This window comes from Ahaetulla prasina, chromosome 3, assembly GCF_028640845.1.
Source record: "Ahaetulla prasina isolate Xishuangbanna chromosome 3, ASM2864084v1, whole genome shotgun sequence".
In the NCBI taxonomy this organism is placed as follows: Eukaryota; Metazoa; Chordata; class Lepidosauria; order Squamata; family Colubridae; genus Ahaetulla; species Ahaetulla prasina.
In genome coordinates, this window is record NC_080541.1 from 228,934,152 (window position 1) to 228,957,795 (window position 23,644).

General features: G+C 47.2%; 1 protein-coding gene across 1 annotated transcript in view; it reads left to right on the forward strand.

Annotated features, from left to right (window-relative positions):
- Positions 1 to 591: 591 nt before the first annotated feature.
- The window catches only part of TM9SF4 (transmembrane 9 superfamily member 4), a 54,312-nt gene continuing 31,259 nt past the window's right edge, over positions 592 to 23,644 (forward strand). Inside the window, exons 1-5 of the mRNA XM_058174734.1 lie at positions 592 to 642; positions 9,830 to 9,934; positions 13,208 to 13,307; positions 21,909 to 22,077; positions 22,239 to 22,368. Of these exons, the coding sequence (XP_058030717.1) occupies positions 592 to 642; positions 9,830 to 9,934; positions 13,208 to 13,307; positions 21,909 to 22,077; positions 22,239 to 22,368 (555 nt within the window). The remainder of the gene's footprint in view (positions 643 to 9,829; positions 9,935 to 13,207; positions 13,308 to 21,908; positions 22,078 to 22,238; positions 22,369 to 23,644) is intronic.

Consider the following 23,644-nt stretch of genomic DNA (forward strand, 5'->3'; position numbering starts at 1 on the left):
ACCAAGGTTGGAGAGCCCTGATTTAAACAAAAAAAGGTCGCCCTGGGAATCTAAAATGGGTATGGAAAATACACCTCTACTGGAGAAGGTGACCCTTAAAGCCTGATTCTGATGATTTGTGCGTTTTAAGCCAATATTGGCTCTTGATAGCCACACAAACTAATTGTCTCTTTTTAAAATCCTTTAAAAAACCTCCTGGGCATTCCAGCACTGCCCTTAAAAAAGATGGCGCCCGCTCCCAACATCCACGCACGTAGAGGGGCGCCTTGCTATCCTGCCCACGATAGACATGGCGCCGCCTCAACACAGAACGCGCCCGCACCAAAGATGGCGGAAAGATTCCCCACTCCTCCAGCAGCCAAGATGGCGACAAGGCCAAAAGGCGGAAAAGGCCCAACGCTCCCTTTTTTTCAAACCTCCCCGTTTTCCTTCGGCGAGGGGTTGCAACTGCTAGCCCGGACTTCCCCGGGCGTGGCGGGGACGAGGAAGCGTCCGAAAAACCAGACCAAGTCAAGCTGGGCCTTTCCAACCTAGCCACGGCCGCCGTCTCCATGGCGACCGGCGGTCTCGGCCAATGGCAAGCCACTTCCGATGACGTCGGCGCCGACACGTGGATCCAAGATGGCGGCCCCGGGGGCTCTGGTGAGTGGGGCGCCGGCGCTGGGGCCCTGAGGGAGAGGTCGGGGGAGGGACGGGGGGGTCTCGGGGGGGTCGCTAGGGCGGCCGGGCCCTTCGGAGGGGGGCGATAAAGGGCCTGGAACCCCCCCTGTCAGGGGAGGGACGTCTCCCCGCGACCTCCCCCAAATTCCTTCCCTTGTGAAGCCAAGAGGGTCGCCTCAGAGGGGGGGGGTTTCATGAGGGGGGTAAAACGCCCCCCCCGTCTCAGGGGGCTCAAATGCCTCCTGAGGGGGCTCTTGGGGGGGGTCTATCAAGACACGGGGGGAGGGGCTGAACTCTTCTGACGGGCTCCCTTGAGAGGCGGCCAGGTGGTCCTCGACTTACGACCGTCCGTTTAGTGGCCGCTCGACGTTAACAGCGGCGCTGAAAAGAGGGACACGGTTTATTTTTTTAAAAGTGCACCTTGCTGGGGATTTACTTAAATTTTTTTGGGGGGGGGGTTTCCCCATGCTTGGGTGTCAAACTGGGTTCCCCACCCCACTAACACCAGGGAAGGTCCAGGTGGTTTCTGGCCTCCTTTTTAGCACAAGTACCTTTTTGTGGGGTTTTGATTGATGGATTGATTGATGTTGCCGTCAGGTCACAGTTGACTCTTGGTGGCCCATTGTCAGAAACGGACTAAATGTAAAATCCCATAAAAAGCAACGAAAACCATGAACGGCAGATTTATTGAAGAAAGACATACATAAAAAATATATGTTCTTTACGGGGATAATTCCACTTCTCACGCCCATATGTAGATTTTTCTCCAGGATGATCTTCCTCCAACTTGGTTCTTCAGGTCTTCCGATGGTGCCTTCGCCAACACTGTAATTGAGTCCACTTCCTTGCTGATGGTCGCCTTCTTCTTCTCTTCCCTTCCCCTTTTCCAAGTAGTATGGACTTCTCAAAAGAACTTGGTGACATGGATTGATTGATTGGTGTGCCATCAAGTTAGGAACCATATGGATTTTTTTTTAATTTACATTTATATCCCTCCCTTCTCCGAAGACTCAGGGCGGCTTACACTATGTTAGCAATAGTCTTTATTCTATTTGTATATTTATATACAAAGTCAACTTATTGTCCCCAACAATCTGGGTCCTCATTTTACCTACCTTATAAAGGATGGAAGGCTGAGTCAACCTTGGGCCTGGTGGGACTAGAACCTGCAGTAATTGCAAGCAGCTGTGTTAATAACAGACTGTCTTAACAGTCTGAGCCACAAGAGGATTGATCTTCTCTGAGGTGAACTGTCGCCAACCAGGTCCTTCAAGTCTTCCAATGGTGTTTCCCCCCACCACTTCATCATCTTATATAGTATTGTTACCCTTGATGAAGTGCCATCGAGTATGAAGTCATAGTTGACTCTTGGTGAACACATATATAGATTTTTTCCAGGATGATCTGCTTCTAACCTGATTCTTCAGGTCTTCCAATGGCGCCCTCACCACCACTGTAACTGAGACCATCCACCTGGATCTTCCTCTTCTCTTCTCTTCTCTTCCACTTTTCCCAGGATTATGGACTTCTCAAAGGAACTTGGTCCTGACATAGATTGATTGATGTGCCATCAAGTCAGTGAGACCTTTTAGGAACCATATGGATTGATCTTCTCTGAAGTGAACTGTGCCCAACCAGGTCCTTCAGGTCTCCAAATGGTGCCCCCACCACCATTGCATGCTCGTATATACTGTCACCCTTAATGATGTGCCATCAAGTATGAAGCCATAGTTGACTCTTGGTGACACATAAATAGATTTTCTCCAGGGTGATCTGTCTCCAGCCTGATCCTTCAGGTCTTCCAGTGGTGCCCTTACTACCACTTTAATTGAGTCCATCCACCCTGGTCTTCCTCTTCTTCTCTTCCCTTCCAACTTTCTCAGCATTATGGACTTCTCAAAGCATCTTGGTCTTGACATTGCCATCAAGCCACTCTTCTCTTAGCAACCCTATGGATTAACCTTCTCCATGATGATATGTCCCCAACCAGGTCCTTCAGATCTTCAAATGGCTCCCTCACCACCAAGATGTCAATCCACCTTGGTCATCCCCTTCTTCTCCTCTTTCCTTCCACCTTTCTCAACATTATGGACTTCTGAAAGCAACTTGGTCTTGACATTGCCATCAAGCCACTCTTGACTCTTAGCAACCGTATGGATTGACCTCCAGGATGACCTGTACCCAACCTGATCCTTCAAGTCTCCTAATAGTGCCCTCACCAGCATTGAATGCTCTTATATACTGCCACCCTTGATGTGCCATCAAGTATGAAGTCATAGTTGACTCTTGGTGGCCACATAGACTTTTTTTCTGAAGTGAAAGTGAAAAGTTCACTGTCACCAACTGGTCCATCAGATCTTCTAACAGTGCCCCTGTCTCCATAACTCAGTCCATCTACTTGCTGCTGGTCAACCTCTTCTTCTCTTTCCTACTGCCTTTCTCAACATTATGGACTTCTCAAAGCACCTTGGTCTTGATACTGATTGATGGATTATGTGCCATCAGTTCAGTGCCACCTTTTACCAACCATATGGATCAATGTTCATATCGCCTTTTCCAGAGAGAAGGGTTATCATACAGATTGATTATTTTCCACTGTTGACTCTTAGCGACCACATAGATAGATCTTCTCAAAGACAGATTCTCCAAGACAATCGGTCTTCAAACTGTCATTTAGGTCAGGGGTCTCCAACCCTGGCAACTTTTAAGACTTGTGGACTTCAGAACTCTGGGAGTTGAAGTTCACAAGTCTTAAAGTTTTCAAGGTTGGAGACCCCTGACCTAAATGACAGTTTGAAGACGGATTTTCTTGGAGAATCTGTCTTTGAGAAGAAGGGCCATTGTAACGGAGTCCCTCCATCTCGCTGCTGGTCATCCTCCTCTTCTTTTTCCTTCCACCTTTCTCAATATTATGGACTTCTCCAGAGACTGAAGCCTTCTGAAACTTTACATGGCTACAGCAAACAATGCTTTCTTTATCAAAGATTTAACCTTGTTCAAATAGGTTATTTTTTATGTATGTTTCCAGTTATCTGTGATAGTGATATTATGGTTACCTATCAGCATATACATCGGATTGCTTCTGGTACATTATTTACATTACCTGTTTTAATACCTTCAGCACTATCTTTTATTCTCTTTTAAATCGTCATACTTTTTAGAGCCTTTAAGGGAGATGAATGATTGGGATTCCCTGAACTTTATCCTTATAAATTACTCTTATTCAAAAAATGGTTGATTTTAACATTGGTTCCCCCATCCCTTATTTTTTACAAATTTATTGTGACTATATTAAGGTGTCCTTTTCTGATTTTTACGTCTGTGGTGGATAGAATGAGTGAGGAACTTTTCTCAAGAGTCCTGTTAAAATAATTGGCCTTTCAGCAAGATTATCTGTACTTAAACAGCAGTGGCTTTTATATGAAAGGTGTGTGATAAACCCTCACCCACTTGCAAGTTGCAACTACTTAAATTATTCAAATTCAGTTTGAATAGAGTCATATTATCCTATGGGAAAGGGCCGTTGTTTAGAGGTTGCTAAGGGAAGAAAGTTTCTCATTTTTTCCTCTTCTCCAAGTCACAGAGGATGTGGTAGAGACAGGAGAGAAAAAGTGATTTTTTTAAAAATTGATCTTTGAACATTTTGGTGGCATGGGAAAGCTGCATCCTACCACAGATTGCTCAGTATAGCCTGGAACTTCCCACTTGGAATGAAAAAATTCCACGGGATCAGGAATGCAGAAGTATGAATTAAAGATGTGGAAGTTTTGTAAAATCAAATCACCCAAATTTATTTTATGAAGAGTTCTGGTCTGGAGAATCACATAGAAAAAGTTGAAAGCAAACATATATCAATTTCTATATTAAATTGCTCAGCTCAACCTTTGAATTGGTTCTTCATGGATGGAAGGAAAAACTACAAGGTAGTCCTTGACTTATAACCGTTCATTTAGTGGCTGTTAAAAGTTACCCCAGCACTGAAAAAAAGTGAGGACCAATTTTTCACACGACCGTTGCATCACCCACCGCCATCCCCGGTCAATTCAGACACTTGACAGCTTGGTCAAATTTATGACGGTTGCTGTGTCCCGGGGTCACGTGATCCCCTTTTGCGACCTTCTGAAAGCCAAGTCGATGGGGAAGCTGGATTCACTTAACAACCGTGTTACTTACTTAACATGCAGGGATTCACTTAACAACCTGTTACTAATTTAACAATCGCAGTGTTTCACTTATCAGCTGGCAAGGAGGGTCGTAAAATAGGGCAAATCTCACTTAAAGACTGTCTTGCTTAGTAGTGGAAATTTTGGGCTCAATGGTGGCGGCACTAACTGCATTCTTCTGGGGTTCTTCACTGGTTCTACTCCTAAGTAGGCGGCTCCAGTTTGAATGAGTGGGAGGAGCCATCAAAAACAGTAACAGCTCCCTGAGGTTCTTTACTATCAGGTTGGGTTGAGGTATCAACAGTAGCCCAATGATGCAGATAGTCCTCGAGTTATGACCACAATTGAGCCCAAAATTTATATTGCTAAGTGAAACATTTGTTAAGTGGAGTTCGTCCCATTTTAGGACTTCTTGGCACACTTGTTTTTTTTTTTTTTAATACATTTATATCCCGCCCTTTTCCGAAGACTCAGGGCGGCTTACAGTGTGTAAGGCAATAGTCTCATTCTATTTGTATATTTACAAAGTCAACTTATTGCCCCCCAACAATCTGGGTCCTCATTTTACCTACCTTATAAAGGATGGAAGGCTGAGTCAACCTTGGACCTGGTGGGGCTTGAACCTGCACCAGCTGTGTTTAATAACAGGCTTCTTACAGCCTGAGCCACACCGCGGCCCTTTGTTAATGATTGTTAAGCGAATCATTGGATTTGTTAAGTGAGTCACACGGTTATTAAGAGAAACTGGTTTCCCCATTGACTTTTCTGGTCAGAAGGTCGCAAAAGCGGATTGCATGACCCCGGGACGTAAGTATGAACCACTTGCCAAGCATCCGAATTTTGATCATGTTAACCATGGGGATGCTGCAATGGTTGTAAGCATGAAAAACAGCCATTAAGTCAGCTCTTTCAATGCCGTTGCAGCTTCGAATGGTCACTAAGTGACCTGTTGTAAGTCGAGGACTACCTGTCCTGACTTAATAGCCCAGGTCAAGCCACGGATGCTATCAGAATCGTGACCCGGTGCTTCGTGACAGCTCCAAACCCTCTCCCAAGCAAATCCCTGCAAGACACAAATGTTGTTTTTCAGAGATTGTTTCTGGCCAGGATGCAAATCCTCGATTTGGGGGAATCTGCCTGGTCTCCTGCCAGGGCGTGCCAGGAAGGGAAGGGTATCATTATCTACCACAACTGGTTTGTCCCGTTGCAGCCCTTCCTGGATCAGGAAGTGTGACTCATGCCCTTGTCACCCTGCCATGTCATCTCTCGCGGTCTGCCACTCTGCACAGGGCACCCTCTGAAGATTTTTCAGAAGTGGATCTGCTCCCGAGTGGCAACAGATCCATTCTGCTGGATCTGGCCTGCAGAGTGTTTAGATCTGGCCTGCGAGGTAGATACTAACAAGAATCCATTTGAACTTAAGAACAACACTGGACAAAAAGTGACTTAGGATCATTTTTCACACTTAACAACCATCCCTGCAATCAAAAAATTGATGCTTGGCCCCAATAAAAGTTTATCTAATGTCATTAAATTTCTGTTGATGCCCCAACAGAATTGTTGGGGACAGAGGAGAAAATAATTAAAGCAATGTATAAATGTTTACTAGAATATAAAATGGAGGAAGACTGTAAAAGAGATGATGGTGGTATGGGCAAAGAACTTTGGGTACAATATCGAATTGGAAAAGTGGGGGAAAATGTGGGGGGAAAACAGGAAATTAACTCTGGCCACATCGTACAAAGAGAACATATAAAATGTTCTATAGGTGGCATTTACCACCAGCCAGGCTAGCCAAAATGTACAAAAATTTATCACCTAAATGCTGGAGATGTGACCAAATACAACTACCACACATGGTGGACATGTAGAAAAAAAAAAGATTCAAATGTGGTTGGAAGATATGACCGCACAGAGATTGGAACTCAAACCAGAATTATTCCTATTAGGAATTATAAAAGATCTATGTAAAGGGTTAATATATTTAATACTGCATATCATAACAGCTGCGAGAATTGTTTATGTCCAACAATGGAAGAGTGAAAACATACCTAAAGAAAGGGAATCAATAAAGAAAGTACTTGAATGTGCAGAATGTGATAGACTGATATTAGAACTGAAAAATAAAGGAGAAACACAATACTATGAGATCTGGAATAAATTTTACCAATGGTTAGACTTAAGGAATGGAAGTCGGAACGGTTAAGAGCAAGGGATGCATTGCTTGAAACAAGAGGCAATATATGTAATATATTATGTAATTGTAATTGTGTAGAAGAGGTTAAGCATGTATATGTATACCCCTTTCCTAAGAGGTCTGTAAGGGGTGTGCATAAGAGCACAAATGTGCCTACCGTTCCTGTCCTACGTTCCTTCATGAACGTATCTTTTCTTTTATGTACACTGAGAGCATATGCACCAAGACAAATTCCTTGTGTGTCCAATCACACTTGGCCAATAAAAATTCTATTCTATTCTATTCTATTCTATTCTATTCTATTCTATTCTATTCTATGACTATCATTAAGTGTTGTACCTTATGATTCTTGATGAAGGTATCTTTTCTTTTATGTACACTGGGAGCAGATGCACCAAGACAAATTCCTTGTGTGTCCAATCACACTTGGCCAATAAAATTCTATTCTATTCTATTCTATTCTATTCTATTCTATTCTATTCTATTCTATTCTATTCTATTCTATTCTATGACTATCATTAAGTGTTGTACCTTATGATTCTTGATGAAGGTATCTTTTCTTTTATGTACACTGAGAGCCTATGCACCAAGACAAATTCCTTGTGTGTCCAATCACACTTGGCCAATAAAAAAATTCTATTCTATATACAATTCCTATAGTTATTACATGCTTATACTCATATATATATTTATATGTTATATAGATACTTCATGCTTATGCTTATGTATACTGTTATGACAAATAAATAAATAAATATAATTAGTAAATAGTAATGTATATTGAATACATAAGAGGGTTATGTTACACCTTGTATGGCGGAAATATCGCCAAGACGATTCCACCACATCCAATTTTTTTTAATAAAGGTTGGTTTTTTTTAAAAAAATTGACACTTGGCAACCGACTCATATTTATGACGGTTCCAAGTTAATCCCCCTTTTGTGACCTTCTGACAAGCAAAGCCAAAGCGGAAGTGAGATTCACTTAACAACCGTGTTCCTAATTGAACAACTTCAGGTTAGCAGCTGTGGCAAGAAATGTCGTAAAGCGGAACACAACTCACTTAACAACTGTCTTGCTTAGCAGTGGAAATTTTGAGCTCCATTTTGGGGTCGTAAGTCGAGGTCTGCCTGTAATAAGTCATCCTGCCTACAGTTAACCTTGATCTGATCTAAGGGCCTTTGAAATAAAGTGTGAGGTATGGCAGGTTTGTTGCCTTCAAATGTTTCTCCTGGGTGCTCCACTATTTATTTTTGTTTTATACTGAACTCACAAATACGTTTTGTAAAGAGGGTTTGCAAAAGTCCCTGCCTTGAATGAGCTGGTAGCACCAAGCAGGGGTCCTTGGTGCTCTCTGAGCTTGCTTGTTTTGTTTGTAGGAGGTTCATTGCTAACGCTGATGATGTTACTTAGTTGGATAATGAAATCTCTGCAGGCAAACAACCCAAGTTCGGAGCACCAGGGATTGCACAGTCCTCCTCCTCCTCTTCCTTTTATATTCCTCCTTCTCCTCCTCCTCCTCCTTGTTGAAGTCCACCCATCTTACAGCTGCTGAGGTTGAAAACCCCCTGCACTAAAATGGCCAAACACATTAGAAATTTATCTCTGCAACATTGCTCTGCCCGTATTTCTACTCTGGGCCGACACCGAATATTTTATTTTTTATTTATTTTTATTTGTCACAACAGTATATATAAGCATAAGCATGAAAATAACTATATAATATATAAGCATATATATGAGCATAAGTATGTAATAACTATATTAATTGGATATAACGAAAGGAAACAACAGGACAGGAACGGTAGGCACGCTTGTGCTCTTATGCACGCCCCTTCCAGACCTCTTAGGAATGGGGTGAGGTCAATAGTAGAGAGTTTTTGGTTAAAGCTTTGGGGATTTTGAGAAGAGACCACAGAATCAGGTAGTGTGTTCCAAGCACTAATAACTCTGTTACAGAATATGTTCTCCCCTCCAGCATCGCAAGACCTCGTCCCCTCCAATTCCCCAAGCTAACAGAGGCTCTTCCTCCCTGCAAACCTCCTTCCCTTCTTTCACTGATGATGTTCCCTAGTTGGGTAAAGAAATGTCTCCAAGAAAACAACCAAGCTCAGAGAGCACCAAGGACCCCACAGTCTTCCCCTTCCTCTCCGCAAACCCCACTCCCTTCTAGCACTGATGATGTTCCCTAGTTGGATCATGAAACGACTACAAGGAAATCACCAAGCTCAGAGAGCAACCAAGGACCCTACAGTCCTCCTCTTCCTCTCCAGAAACCCCCATCCCTTCTAGCACTGATGATGTTCCCTAGTTGGGTCATGAAACGACTACAAGGAAACCACCAAGCTCAGAAAGCAGCAAGGACCCTACAGTCCTCCTCCTCCTCCTCTTCCCTCTCTTCCTCCTCCTCTTCTTCACCCACTTCCTTCTATCACTGATGATGTTCCCTAGTTTGGGTTATGAAACATCTGCAAGAAAACAAACTTAGAGACCACCAAGGACCCTTCTTGTCAACCCTGAGCTACAAAGATTCTCCTTTATTAGATCTTATTGTGTTTTCATGAATTGACGTATTTTAAAATGTAACCTGTAACTAATAGATGAGTTCCTCATACCTTACAAAATTGGGTACCTACTTCCATCGTACGTGTACCATAGTATTATTCGTGCCTTCTGTTTAATTTTATTACTGTTACCCATGCGCTTTATGCCGCACGTTAAATAAACAAATAAACCGGGCGATCCTTTTTGCGTCTCTCCTGAACAGAGGTCACCCTGGTGACAGGCTTCTCATTTTTGTCTTGGCAGAGGCTTACGTGCCCGTTCTTCCTCTTGTGGCATGGGGTGAGTTGCTTCTACGTGCCAGGAGTGGCTCCCATCAATTTTCACCGGAATGCTCCTGTAGAGATCAAGGTAAGATGGCCCTGAGCTTCATGCCCTCCAGAACTTGATCCACTTCAGAGTCCTGCCCAGATCTGATCGTGCTAGTTTGTCATCACCCTGAGAAAGAAAGAAAAAGAATTAAACTTTCCTCTCTGCACAAGGCTGCAGTTCTTAAAATGCCCATGCTATCTACTAGATATGTGGGTAGATTGTGGAAAATGCTTCCTCCTAAGTGCGCACAGCGGTGGGCTGTTCCGTTGCATGCAGAGGTGTTACATTCCAGCTGCTTTTAATCAGCTGAGCACGCATAGTCATATCAGTGGGCACACGAGCTCAGCTCCAGTGTGCATGTGTGCGCCAGCCAGCTGATATTCAGGCCTTCTGGGCCCACCACAAGTAAGGGAACAGGCTGTTTCCTGCCTCCGGAGGGCCTGGTGGAGTGGGATAGTGGGGAAGGCCCGTTTTTCTCTTTCACCTGGCTCCAGAGGAGTTTGGTAGGGGGGCGAAAACTGCCTTCCCCCCACGCCCCCTGGAGATTCTCCAGAGGCCGAAAACAGCCCGTTTGCCAACTTCCGGTACGGGCCATTTTTGGCCTCCGGAGGACCTCCAGGGTGGGTGGGTGGGAAGGCCGTTGTGGCCCCCCGACTCCTAGAAAGGCTCTGGAGCCAGGTGAGAGAGAAAACGGGCCTACCGGGCCATCGTGTGCCAGGAGCGGGGGAAGTGGGGGGAGTCGTGTGCGTGGGGGCAGGGTGCATAGGATTATGGGTGTGGGCACGTGCACAACCCCCCCCCCCATCCTGGCACATGATGACAAAAAGGTTAGCCACTGTTCTAGTCCAACCCCTGATCAAGTGGGAGACCCTAGACCAGGGGTCTGCAAACTTGGCTCTTTTAAGACTTGTGGACTTCAACTCCCAGAGGAACTCTTAAGTCTTAAAAGAGCCAAGTTTGCAGACCCCTGCCCTAGACCATTTCAGACCAGCAACACTCCAGTCTCTTCTTAAAAGCCTCCAGTGATGGAGCACCTGCAGTTTCTGAAGAGAAGTCCTTCCACTAGTTAATTTCTCCTCAATTCCAGCTTGTTTCTCTCCTGGATTAGTTTCCATCTGTTGCTTCTTGTCTTGCCTTCTGGTGCTTTGGAGAATAATTTGACCCCTTCCTGTTTGTGGCAACCCTGCAAATATTGGAAGATGCTATCCTGTCACCCCTGGTCCTCCTTTTCTTGAAACTAGCCACACTCAAATCCTCCAACCATTTTTCATATATTTTAGCCTCCAGGCCTTTGACCATCTTAGTTGCTCTTCTCTGCACTTTCTCCAAAGTCTCAGCGTCTTGTTTTGTAATACGGTGACCAAAACTGCATGCCGTATTCCAGGTGTGGCCTTACTAAGGCTTTACAAAGCGGTTCTAATACTTCACGTTGATTTTGAATCTCCGATTATACAACCAAGGGCCATCCGATTGCTTTGTCTGAATTTCTGACTCGTGACCAGCAGTCTCACCTGTTAAGCCCTGTCAAGTCGTTTTAATTGCTGTGGGAAAAGATTTCTTCACCTGATGACACTTTCACCTGCTTTAGTTTTACCTTTGCTGAGGCCCCACCGGGGAATTTTGCAGATTTTCACGTGAAACTATTTTTGTCCTGACTCACTGGGGTTGCAAGGCTGGTTGGGAAAGGAATTTAAAATGAAAAGAATACTGGGGGTCATTGTAAGAGATACAAAAATCACAGAATAACAAGAGTTGGGAGGGACCTTGGAGGACTTCCGGTCTGTAAGTTACCTTACAGGGATAATGTGGTAATATATGTGAAGGGTTTTTGAGTGAGTTTTCTTCAATCTGGCACCCTTCAGACATGCTAGACCAGAGGAGTCAAACTCGATTTCACTGGAGGCCGCACCAGGGTTGTGTTTGATCTCAGGATTGGGGGGGGTGAGTGTGGCCGGGGTGAGTGTGGCCAGCTTGACATCACTTGTGTCGGGGGCACCTGTGGTGGCCAAGTGCTAAGGCAGGACTTCCCTCAGACCCTCCCTCACATTATAAACTTCCTTCCTTCCCTCCCTCTGTCCTTCACTTCTTCCCATCTGTCCTTCCCTCCCTCCCTCCCTTCTTTTTCCTTCCCTCTTCGTTCTTCCCTCCATCCTTCCCTCCCCTCCCTCTCTCCCTCCCTTCTTCCCATCTGTCCTTCCCTCCCTCCCTTCTTTTTCCTTCCCTCCTCCTTCCTTCCTTCCTTCCCTCCTTCCTTCCTTCCTTCCTTCCTCCTCCCTCCTCCTTCTTTCCTTCCCTCTTCATTCTCCTTCCTCCCTCCTTCCCTCCCTCTCCCTTCCCTCTTCCCATCTGTCCTTCCCTCCCTCCCTCCCTTATTTTTCCTTGCCTCTTCATTCTCCTTCCCTCCTTCCTTTCCTCTGTCCGTCCTTCCTTCCCTCTCTCTCTCCCTCCCTTCTTCCCATCTGTCCTTCCCTCCCTCCTTTCTTTTTCTTTCCCTCTTCATCCTTCCTTCCTTCCCTTCCTACTTCCTTCCCTCCTTCTTCCCTTCCTTCCTTCCTTCCCTCCCTCCCTCCCTCCTCCCTCCTTCCCTCCCTCTCCCTTCCCTCTTCCCATCTGTCCTTCCCTCCCTTCCTCCCTTCTTTTTCCTTCCCTCTTCATCTTTCCTTCCTTCCCTTCCTACTTCCTTCCCTCCCTCCCTCCTTCCTTCTTTCCTTCCTTCCTTCCCTCCCTCCCTCCTTCCCTTCCTACTTCCCTCCCTCCTTCCTTCCTTCCTCCTTCGGCAGAGGCACCTTGGGCCAGATCTAAGCACCCCGCGGGCCAGATCCAGCCTGAGGGCCTTGAGTTTGACACCCCTGTGCTAGACTATATTCCCTGTCAATCAAGGTGATTTTCTTGTTATTATGGATGCTGGATCTTTTCACGGAGCAGTTCTGTTCTCAGAATGTGTTTTCTTGTATCCACTCTAAGTGGAGAATATTTCCGATCCCTTTCAGTATTTGAGCATTTTTGAACATATTCCTGAACTGCAGGAAGTTGTCTTCTCTAAAACCACAAATGCCCAGAATTTGTGGTGATTAGCAGCCTCTTAAATTGTGCTTATCACTGAATATCCGAGGTAGACAATAACAGTCTTCCCACCCAATTGTCCAATTGTACTGTTTTGTCTATAAACAGACTTTATTTTGGGGGTTGAGAGGAGGAGAATCAGGGCATGATGTGGCCTTTGTCATGAATCCACTGGGATCTACTCAGACACAAGGATCTGGGACCAGACGGCGTATCTTTCTCTCTCTCTCTCTCTCTCTCTCTTTCCAGGCTGTGAAACTCACCAGTTCGCGGACGCAGTTACCTTACGAGTATTACTCCTTGCCCTTCTGCCGGCCGCTCAACATCAAATATAAAGCTGAAAATTTAGGTAACGCCCCAGCCCTTCTTCCCCCTAGCATAGCATTCCACCTTCCCTATGTGCTGGCACCTCTGGCTTGGCAGTCCTGAAGATTGACACCTCTGTGTATCTGACCTCCAGCACCTCTTAGCAACAGCTTTATAGCCCTCCCTAAGTGATTTATAGATTCAGCCTATGGGTCCTCATTTTACTGACCTCGGAAGGATGGAAGGCTGTCAACCTTGAGCCGGTCAGAATAGAACTCCTGGCAGTGTGTTTGTCTGCCCTGCTGCATTCTGATGGGTGGGTGGGTGGGTGCGTAGGGAGGGAGGGATGGATGGATGGATGGATGGATGGATGGATGGATGACAGATAGATGACAGAGAGAGAAAGAGAGACACAGACAGACGAGGGAGACATGGGGAGAGAGAAGAGAGAGAGGGAAACAGTAAGAGACAGAAACATAGATTGCAATTGCACTTAAGACTTATATACAGCTTCCCAATGCTTTACCAAGTGCTTTACTCTCTAAGCAGTTTACCGAGTCAGCCTATGGGTCCCTCATTTTATCGACCTCTGAAGGCTGGAAGGCTGAGTTAACCTTGAGCCGGTCAGGATCAAACTCTTGGCAGTGGGCAAAGTCAGCCTGCAATACTGCACTTTAAGCACTGGGCCACTAGGGCTCAGGGAAAGGAAAAAGAGATGAAAAGGAAAAGGAAAGGAAGGAAGGGGTAGAGAGAGTAAGGAAAGAAAAACAAAGGAAAATGGGAAGGGAGGGAGGAAAATATTGTAATAGCCCTTAGACTTATATACCACTTCACAGTGATTCAGAGCCCGCTCTAAGTGGTTTAGTCAGCCTCTGGCCCCAAACAATCTGGGTCCTCATTTTACCGCCCTTAGAAGGACAGAAGGCTGAGTCGACCTTGAGCCGGTCAGGATCAAACTCCAGACTGTGGGCAGAGTCAGCCTTCAATACCGATTTCTAAGCACTGTGCCACTAGATATAGGATAGGTGACCATAAATGATATTATTTATTTATTTATTTATTTTTCATATTTATATACCGCCCTATCTCCCTAAGGACTCAGGGCGGTTCACAGGCAGTTAAAATACATATAAATACAGATTAAAACGACAATTAAAAAACTTATTCTATAGCCAAATCATTAAAACCAGTATAAATAGTAAAAACCCCTTAAAACCAGTTACTTTAAAATCTAATCCAGTCCCGCGCAGATGAATAAGATAGATAGATAGATAGATTTATTTATTTATTTATTTATTCAAATTTATATACCGCCCTATCTCCCGAAGGACTCAGGGCGGTGTACAGGCATTTAAAAGACATATAAATACAATATAAAACAATTAAAAAACTGATTCTAACAAGCCCGTAAATTTAGAATTAAAATATCAAATAAAACCCAATTTAAAACCAATAATTTAAAATCTAGCTCAGCCCTGCACAATTAAATAAATACGTTTTAAGCCCGCGGCGGAAGGTCCGGAGGTCCGAAAGCTGACGAAGTCCGGGGGGTAGTTCATTCCAGAGGGTGGGGGCCCCCACAGAGAAGGCCCTTCCCCTGGGTGTCGCCAGGCGACATTGCCGCGCCGGCGGCCCCCTGAGGAGACCCTCTCTGTGAGAGCGCACGGGTCGGTGAGAGATATTCGGTAGCAGTAGGCGGTCCCGTAAGTAGCCCGGCCCAATGCCATGGAGCGCTTTAAAGGTGGTCACCAAAACCTTGAAGCGCACCCGGAAAGCCACAGGTAGCCAGTGCAGCCTGCGCAGGATGGGTGTTATACGGGAGCCACGAGGGCTCCATCTATCACCAGCGCAGCCGCATTCTGGACTAACTGCAGCCTCGGATGCCCTTCAAGGGAGCCCCATGTGAGAGCATTGCAGTAATCCAGGCGAGGCGTCACGAGTGCGTGGTGACCGTGCATAGGCATCCCGGTCCAGAAAGGCGCAACTGGCGTACCAGGCGAACCTGGTAGAACGCTCTCCTGGAGGCGGCCGTCAAATGGTCTTCTAGAGACAGCCGTTCATCCAGGAGGCGCCTAAGTTGCGGACCCTTTCCATCGGGGCCAATGACTCGCCACCGATGGTCAGCCGCGGTTAGCTGACTGTATCGGGATGCCGGCATCCACAGCCACTCTGTCTTGGAGGATTGAGCTTGAGCCTATTTCTCCCCATCCAGACCCGTCGGCCTCCAGGCACCGGGACAGCACTTGATAACCGTTGGGGTGGTCCGGTGTAGAAAAATACAGCTGGGTGTCATCCGCATACAGCTGGTACTTCACACGAAACCACTGATGATCTCACCCAGCGGCTTCATGTAGATGTTAAACAGAAGGCGAGAGGATCGACCCCTCGGCACCCCACAAGTGAGGCGCCTCGGGGCGACCTCTGCCCCCGTCAACACCGACTGCGACGGTCGGAGAGATAGGAGGAGAACCACCGATAAGCGGTGCCTCCACTCCCAATCCCTCCAACCGGCGCAGCAGGATACCATGGTCGATGGTATCGAAAGCCGCTGAGAGGTCTAATAGGACCAGGGCAGAGGAGCAACCCCTGTCCCTGGCCCTCCAGAGATCATCCACCAACGCGACCAAAGCCGTCTCCGTGCTGTAACCCGGGCGAAAACCGGACTGGAACGGGTCTAGATAGACAGTTTCATCCAGGTGCAAGGGAAATTGATATGCCACCATACTCTCTACAACCTTCGCCGTGAGCGGGTTGGAGACCGGACGATAATTACCTAAAACAGCGGGTCAGGGCGGCTTCTTAAGGAGGGGCCTCACCACCGCCTCTTTCAAGGCGGCCGGGAAGACACCCTCCACCAAAGAAGCGGTCGTAATCGCCTGGAGCCAGCCTCGTGTCACCTCTCGAGTGGCCAGCACCAGCCAAGAGGGGCACGGGTCCAGTAAACACGTGGTGGCATTCAACCTACCCAACAACCTGTCCATGTCCTCGGGAGCCACAGGGTCAAACTCATCCCACACAATGTCACCAAGACCGCCCTCACGCATCTCGCCCGTATCACTGCAATCTTGGTCCAGACCATCCCGAAGCTGAACGATTTTATCGTATAGATAACCGTTAAACTCCTCAGCACGTCCCTGCAACGGGTCATCCCGCTCCCCCTGGTGTAAGAGGGAGCGAGTCACCCGAAACAGGGCGGTTATCTGCCGATGCAATGAGGGAGGAGGCGTAGCTACGCCTCGCTTCCCTCAATGCCACTAGGTAAGTCCTAGTATAGGACTTCACTAGTGTCCGATCAGCTTCCGAACGGCTAGACCTCCAAAGACTCTCCAGGCGTCTTCTCCGGCGCTTCATCCCTCTCAGCTCCTCGGAGAACCAAGGAGCCGGTTGGGACCTCGCGGGTCAGAGCCCGCAAAGGCACGACACGGACCAAGGCCCCCGTCGCGGCCTGTTCCCAGGCCGCAACAAGTTCCTCAGTCGAGCCGTGAGCCAGATCCTCAGGAAATGGCCCAAGCTCCGTCCGGAACCCATCCGGGTCCATCAGGCGCCTGGGGCGGAACCAACGTATCGGCTCCGTCTCCCCGCGGTGGTGAATGGCGGTCAGAAAGTCCAGGCGAAGAAGAGAGTGATCTGACCATGACAAAGGTTCAATGACTAATTCCTTTAAGTCCAGATCTCTCAACCACTGACCAGAGAAAAATCAGGTCCAGGGTGCCACCCCAATGTGAGTAGGGCCATCAACTACTTGGGTCATGTCCAAGGCCGTCATGGAAGCCATGAACTCCCGAGCTGCCGTCGATGGCAGGCGGACGATGGCAGTTAAAGTCCCCATGACTAAAAGTCTGGGGTCTCAACTACCACCCCAGCCAGCACCTCCAGGAGCTCGGGCAGGGCAGCTGTCACGCAGCAAGGAGCCAGGTGCGTGATCAGCATACCCATCTGACACCTATGACCCCATCTCACAAGAGGATTCGCACCCGGCAATCTGAGGTACAGTGGTCTCCCTCGGCTCTAGACTCTCTCTAATCACAACCGCCACCCCCCCACCCCTTCCCTGGGCCCTCGGCTGATGGTATGCCCGGAAACCCGGCGGGCACAACTCAACCAGGGCACGCCCCTTCAGTGCCCAACCAGGTCTCCGTAATGCCCATAAGGTCCATGGAACCCCCTGTATAAGGTCACAAGCGAGGGGGCTTTATTCACCACGGACCGAGCATTGCACAACATCAGCCGGAGGCCCAAGCTCTGAGGATCCTGACCATCCGGGAAGCGGGTGAAGTCAAGGGGTCGGAGCGTGATCGCTTTCAAACATCGAGCACGCGCTCCCGGAACTTGATATGACCCCTCGCTTCCGCCATATCTGCCTCTCCCACTTACCGTGTCAATAGAACCACCCTCACAGATAGGAACACACTCTCCCCCCATAACCTCTGGACCTAATAAAGAAAAACCGCCGCGAGCATGTGCAGGAACTGGCCCCCTACCCGACGGGTTACCCCCATTACCCGCCCTTACCCTCCCACCCCTTAAAAATTCCCTTTCTAAAAAACCCCATAAACCCTTCTTTTTAGCATGCCACCTCTGTGGGTCCCAAGACCCGTCATAGAGGCCGGCCCTCGATAGTGTGGTGGGCCATTCCTGCGAGGCGGGGGCACCTCGCAGGCGCAAGAGTTCCTGTTGCGAATAACGCATAGAATCAACCATCAGCTGACTATGTCCCATTTGGCAGCCGAGATGTTATACTGGGATGTCATTCTGGAGTCCGGTAACGGATGGAAAAAAGAGATGGAAAAAAGAGACAGGCAGTCCGTCCTAAAAAGATGTAAAGTCCATTTATATCCTGATGGATTAGCAGACAAAAGATCGTAAACCGTCTCAGCCCATCCACCAGGTAGATGTTCCGCTGGACCGGAGTATGCCGTCTGCGGGAGAGATGTTCCAGCAGTCCAGGAAGGAGGTCCGGGGGTGGGGGTAGAGGGTAGCCACAGTATCAGCTGAAGAATACACCTTCCTGCCCCACGCCTCAACATGGTCATCATGTCCATCACTTGCCCCCATCCACAGTGGGAGAGATGATCTAACAAGCTGGAAACCAGAAGCCCAAGGAGGCGGAGTCCAGGGGTGCAAACAAGGCGCAGCTGAATAAGCGCCATCTCAGCTGAAAAACATGCAGCCCCCTCCCCCCATCTCCACAAGGCCGCCTTCACCAGTCCGCCAAGCCTCCACCGCCGATGGAAAAGACGTTTTGAAGAAGCGAGGGCCAAAATGCTGAGCCACACAACCCGGGCGTCGCGGCGAAGCTGGCATCCGCCGCCCCCCCCACACCTCCACATGGCCGTTCGTCTCCCACCGCTCACCCTGTAACCAACAGGGAGATGACAACAAGAGCGGGGGAGCCGAGTCCATGCGGCTTAGTCCAGGGTGGGTGTCGCTGATGGAAGCGGTAGCGGCGCTAGAAACCCATGCCGCCACCGCCAAACAGCTGAGAACAGCTGAGGGTCGGCCAGCCGCCCACGCACCTCCGCAGGGCCGCCATCTTCATCCGCCTGCCTCCGGTTCCTCCGGCCTCCAGCGCAGCAACCGCGGGTTCAAAGAGGTCCAAAGACCTCACCCGCGATTGCTGAGATGTACTATTCACCGGGCGAGGAGCCAGCGGCATAGGCGACCGCAAACCATCGCCATCCGCCAGGGATCCACCAGCCGATGATCCGGCGTTTCAGTAAGCCGCCATCTTGCGCATGCGTAGAAGAGGGTTAGATAGATAGATAGATAGATAGAGGTAGAACAATATCAATAGCGCTTAGAGACTTACATATAGCTTCACAATCCTCTCTAAGCAGTTTACAGAGTCAACCTTGAGCCGGTCAGGATCGAACTCTTGGCAGTGGGCAGAGTTTGCCTACAATGCTGCACATTAAGCACTGTGCCACCAGGGCTCTCCAGAGGCTACTTATGGTCTCATAGGAGTCTGCAAAATTATATAAAGGTCAGGTGCTTTGAGGGTTTCCAAAGCTGTAAGGGCAAAATTTGGCCAGGTCAGGGGGCAGTATCTCAAACCGGACAGTCACATCAAGTACCATTACTCCTCGAGTTACAATCACAATTGAACCCGAAATTTATGTGGCTAAGTGAAGCATTTGTTAAGCAAGTTCTGCCCTATTTTAAGTCTTTTCCTGCCGGAGTTGTTCAATGAATGATCGCATTTGTTAAGTTAGTGACACGGCCGTTAAGCGAATCGGGATTCCCCATTGATTTTGCTGGTCAGAAGGTCGCAAAAAGGGATCACGTGATCCCGGAAACCATCATAAATACGAGCCAGTTGCCAAGACTCTGGATTTTGATCACATGACCGTGGGGATGCTACAAAGGTTCTAAGTGTGAAAAACGGTTCTAAGTCACATTTTTCAGTGCCGTTGTAACTTTGAAGGTCAGTAAATGAACTGTGGTAAGTCAAGGACAACCCGTAAACATTTCTCAGCAGGGACCAAAACGCTGGGGGAGTTTAGAGATCCTGTGGGAGGGAGGAAGCCTAGCTTGCCAGCGGACTCTCCTGCCTAGGTGAAATTTTCTCTGCCTCCCTATGTCTTTGCCACCAATTGCCCCCTAATCATTAGATAATCATTTCTGAGTAGATCCCAGAAATGTTGGTTTGGCTTTAAACAGATATATAAATGCATTTGTTTGTATTTATTTACTTATGTATCTATATCTATATCTATATATCTATATCTATAGATAGATAGATAGATAGATAGATAGATAGATAGATAGATAGATAGATAGATAGATAGATAGATGGATAGATGGATAGATAGATAGAATAGAATAGAATAGAATAGAATAGAATAGAATAGAATAGAATAGAATAGAATTTTATTGGCCAAGTGTGATTGGACACACAAGGAATTTGTCTTTGGTGCATATGCTCTCAGTGTACATAAAAGAAAAGATACGTTCATCAAGGTACAACATTTACAACACAAATGATGGTCAATATATCAATATAAATCATAAGGATTGCCAGCAACAAGTTATAGTCATACAGTCATAAGTGGAAAGAGATTGGTGATGGGAACTATGAAACGATTAATAGTAGTGCAGATTCAGTAAATAGTCTGACAGTGTTGAGGGAATTATTTGTTTAGCAGAGTGATGGCCTTCGGGAAAAAACTGTTCTTGTGTCTAGTTGTTCTGGTGTGCAGTGCTCTATAGCGTCGTTTTGAGGGTAGGAGTTGAAACAGTTTATGTCCAGGATGCGAGGGATCTGCAAATATTTTCACGGCCCTCTTCTTGATTCGTGCAGTATACAGGTCCTCAATGGAAGGCAAGTTGGTAGCAATTATTTTTTCTGCAGTTCTAATTATCCTCTGAAGTCTGTGTTTTTCTTGTTGGGTTGCAGAACCGAACCAGACAGTTATAGAGGTGTAAATGACAGACTCAATAATTCCTCTGTAGAATTGGATCAGCAGCTCCTTGGGCAGTTTGAGCTTACTAGATAGATAGATATATTTGTTTTTGTAGATTTTCACCGGTATAGGTATGCAAGTCTTGGCGTATTCAGGTCTTTTCCCGTGTAAGGTTGAGAGTATCTTGGCGACGTTTCAACGATCAACCAATCAAGATGTAACAACACAGCCAACCAACCGCTTACAGCACTCCCCACCTCGCCACCAGTATTTATAGAGAGACGGCAGCTCCGACCACGCTTTGCTCGCGCAAGCACTAAGCCGAAAACACCAGCCTGAAGATGACGAGTGGGACCTTGTCGAAACGTCGCCAAGATACTCTCAAACCTATATTTGTATCTATATTTATATCAATATATTTATATATTGATAAATGTGTTAAATATATTTGCATTTATACCTGAGCGGCCAGGTGGCCTAGAGGTAAAGCCACTCGCCTCCCACTCAGAAGGTTGAGAGTTCAATCCCAGGCAACGGCAGTTGTTTCTATCAGGGCACAAGGAGAAAATATCTGCTGTGAACTTTGTATAGGCGTCAGGAAGGGCATCTGGCCAGTAAACGCTCAGCTCCATTCAGTCGCCCTGACTCCAAGCCCATAAAAAGGGATTATAAGGTACTCCTCAATTTACAACAGTTCATTTAGTGACCGTACAAAGTTACAACAGAAGTGGAAAAAAGTGGCTTAGGATCGTTTTCACCCGACCTACAGCACCCCTATAGTCACGTGATCAAAATTCTGATGCTTGGAAACTGATTCATATTTATGACTTGCTGTGTCCCAAGGTCATGTGGTCCCTTTTTGTGACCTTCTGACGAGCAAAGTCAATGGGGAAGCCAGATTCACTTAACAGTGAGTAACAACAGGGTTACTCACTTATCAACTCTGGTGATTCACTTAACAAATGTGACCAGCAAAGTCGTAAAATGTGGCAGAACCCAACAAATGTCTCACTTAACAACCTAAATTTTGGGCTCAAATTGTGGTCGTACGTCGAGGATTGCTAAAAGAAAAATAAATAAAATGTATACATTTATTTCAAATTTATTTATGCACTTATAAATACGCTAAATATATTTGTATTGATAACTCTTTGTTTTGCCCGTCAGTCTTACGTCTCTGAATAGTTTTCTTCTTCCTCCCCTCAACACCCCCCCCCCGCCCTGCCCTGCCCTGCTCACAGGTGAGGTCCTGAGAGGGGACCGCATTGTCAACACTCCTTTCCAAGTTTCCATGAACGTAGAGAAGAAGTGCGAGGTGTTGTGTGATGTCCCGAACAAGCCCGTTGAGTTGACGAAGGAGAAGAGCCAATTGGTGGTGGAACGGATCCAGGAGGAATACTACGTTCACCTGTGAGTCCTCTTGAGCTCAAAAGCAGCAGGGGTCTTGCCTTGCCTTCAGTGGGGCCGGGGGGGGGGGGGGAGGTCCTTGGGAGGGCAGTGGGTCTGACTACACACACACACACACACACACACACACACACACACACACACACACGGATTTGTCCCTGCAGCATTGCCGACAACTTGCCGGTGGCTACGAGGCTGGAATTCTACTCGACCCGTGAAGAGGAGGAGAAGAACAAGGAACGGGACCTTCAGTTTGAACATGGCTACCGACTTGGATTCATGGAGAAGAACAGGGTAGGGGTATTGGGGATCATTGTGGGGGGGGATGGGAGGCATTTACGGACACCCGATGGGGCCTTTCGCCCTCTCCCTTGATTCGCGGTCGTCCTCGACTTAACAACTGCAAATTTTGGTCCCAAATTCCAGGACCAGAATTTCTGTTGCTCAGCAAGGAGATTATTGAGTGAATTGTGCCTGTTTTTATGACTGTTTTGCCATGGTTGTTAAGCAAATCACTGCAGTCGCTAAGAGAATCATGCGGCCGTTAAGTGAATCTGGCTTCCCCCGATGAGTTTGCTTGTCGGAAGCCGGCTAGGAAGGTCGCAAAAAGTGATTACATGATTTCAAGATCCTGCAACCCTAATAAGTACCTGCCACAGTGGCCAAGTGCCTGAATTTTGATCACACGACCATGGGGGATGTTGTGAAAGTCATAAGGACGAGAACCAGAGGTGGGTTTCAGCAAGTTCTGACCAGTTCTGGAGAACCGGTAGCGGAAATTTTGAGTAGTTCGGAGAACCAGTAGTAAAAATTCTGACTGGCCCCACCCCCATCTATTCTCTGCCTCCCAATTCCCAGCTGATCAGGAGGAAATGGGGATTTTGCAGTAACCTTCCCTTGGAGTGGGGAGGGAATGGGGATTTTGCAGTATCCTTCCCCTGCCACGCCCACCAAGCCAAACCATGCCCATCAAGCCACACCCACAGAGCCGATAGTAAAAAAAATTTGAAACCCACCACTGACAAGAACCAGTCGTAAGTCACTTTTTTTCAGTTCCGTTCCAACCTTGAACAGTCACTAAACAAATTGTTGCAAGTCGAGGACCCGGTTGGTGGGTTGCTCAGAAGGAGCCCAGTTTTTAGCTCAATGTTTGCCAGCGTTGAAGATGGGTGGACTTCAACTCCCAGAATTCCCCAGCCATCCAAACTGGCTTATGACCACAACTGAGCCCAGGAATTTACATTGCTAAGTGAGAAATTTGTTAAGTGAGTTCACTTACTTGCCCCTTTTTGCAACTTTCCTTGCCGCATTTGTTAAGTGAATCACTGCAGTTGTTAAATTAGTCACACGGTCGTTAAGTGAATCTGGTTTCCCCCCCCCCCCCCATGACTTTGCTTGTCAGGAGGTCACGAAAGTTGATCACATGATCCCCGGGACACTGCGACCGTCATAAATGTGAGTCAGTTGTCAAGCATCTGAATGTAACTCACGTGACCACGGGAATGCTGCCGGCGGTTGTCAGTGTGAAAAACGGTCTTGAGTCACTTTTTTCAATGCCGTTGTACCTTCG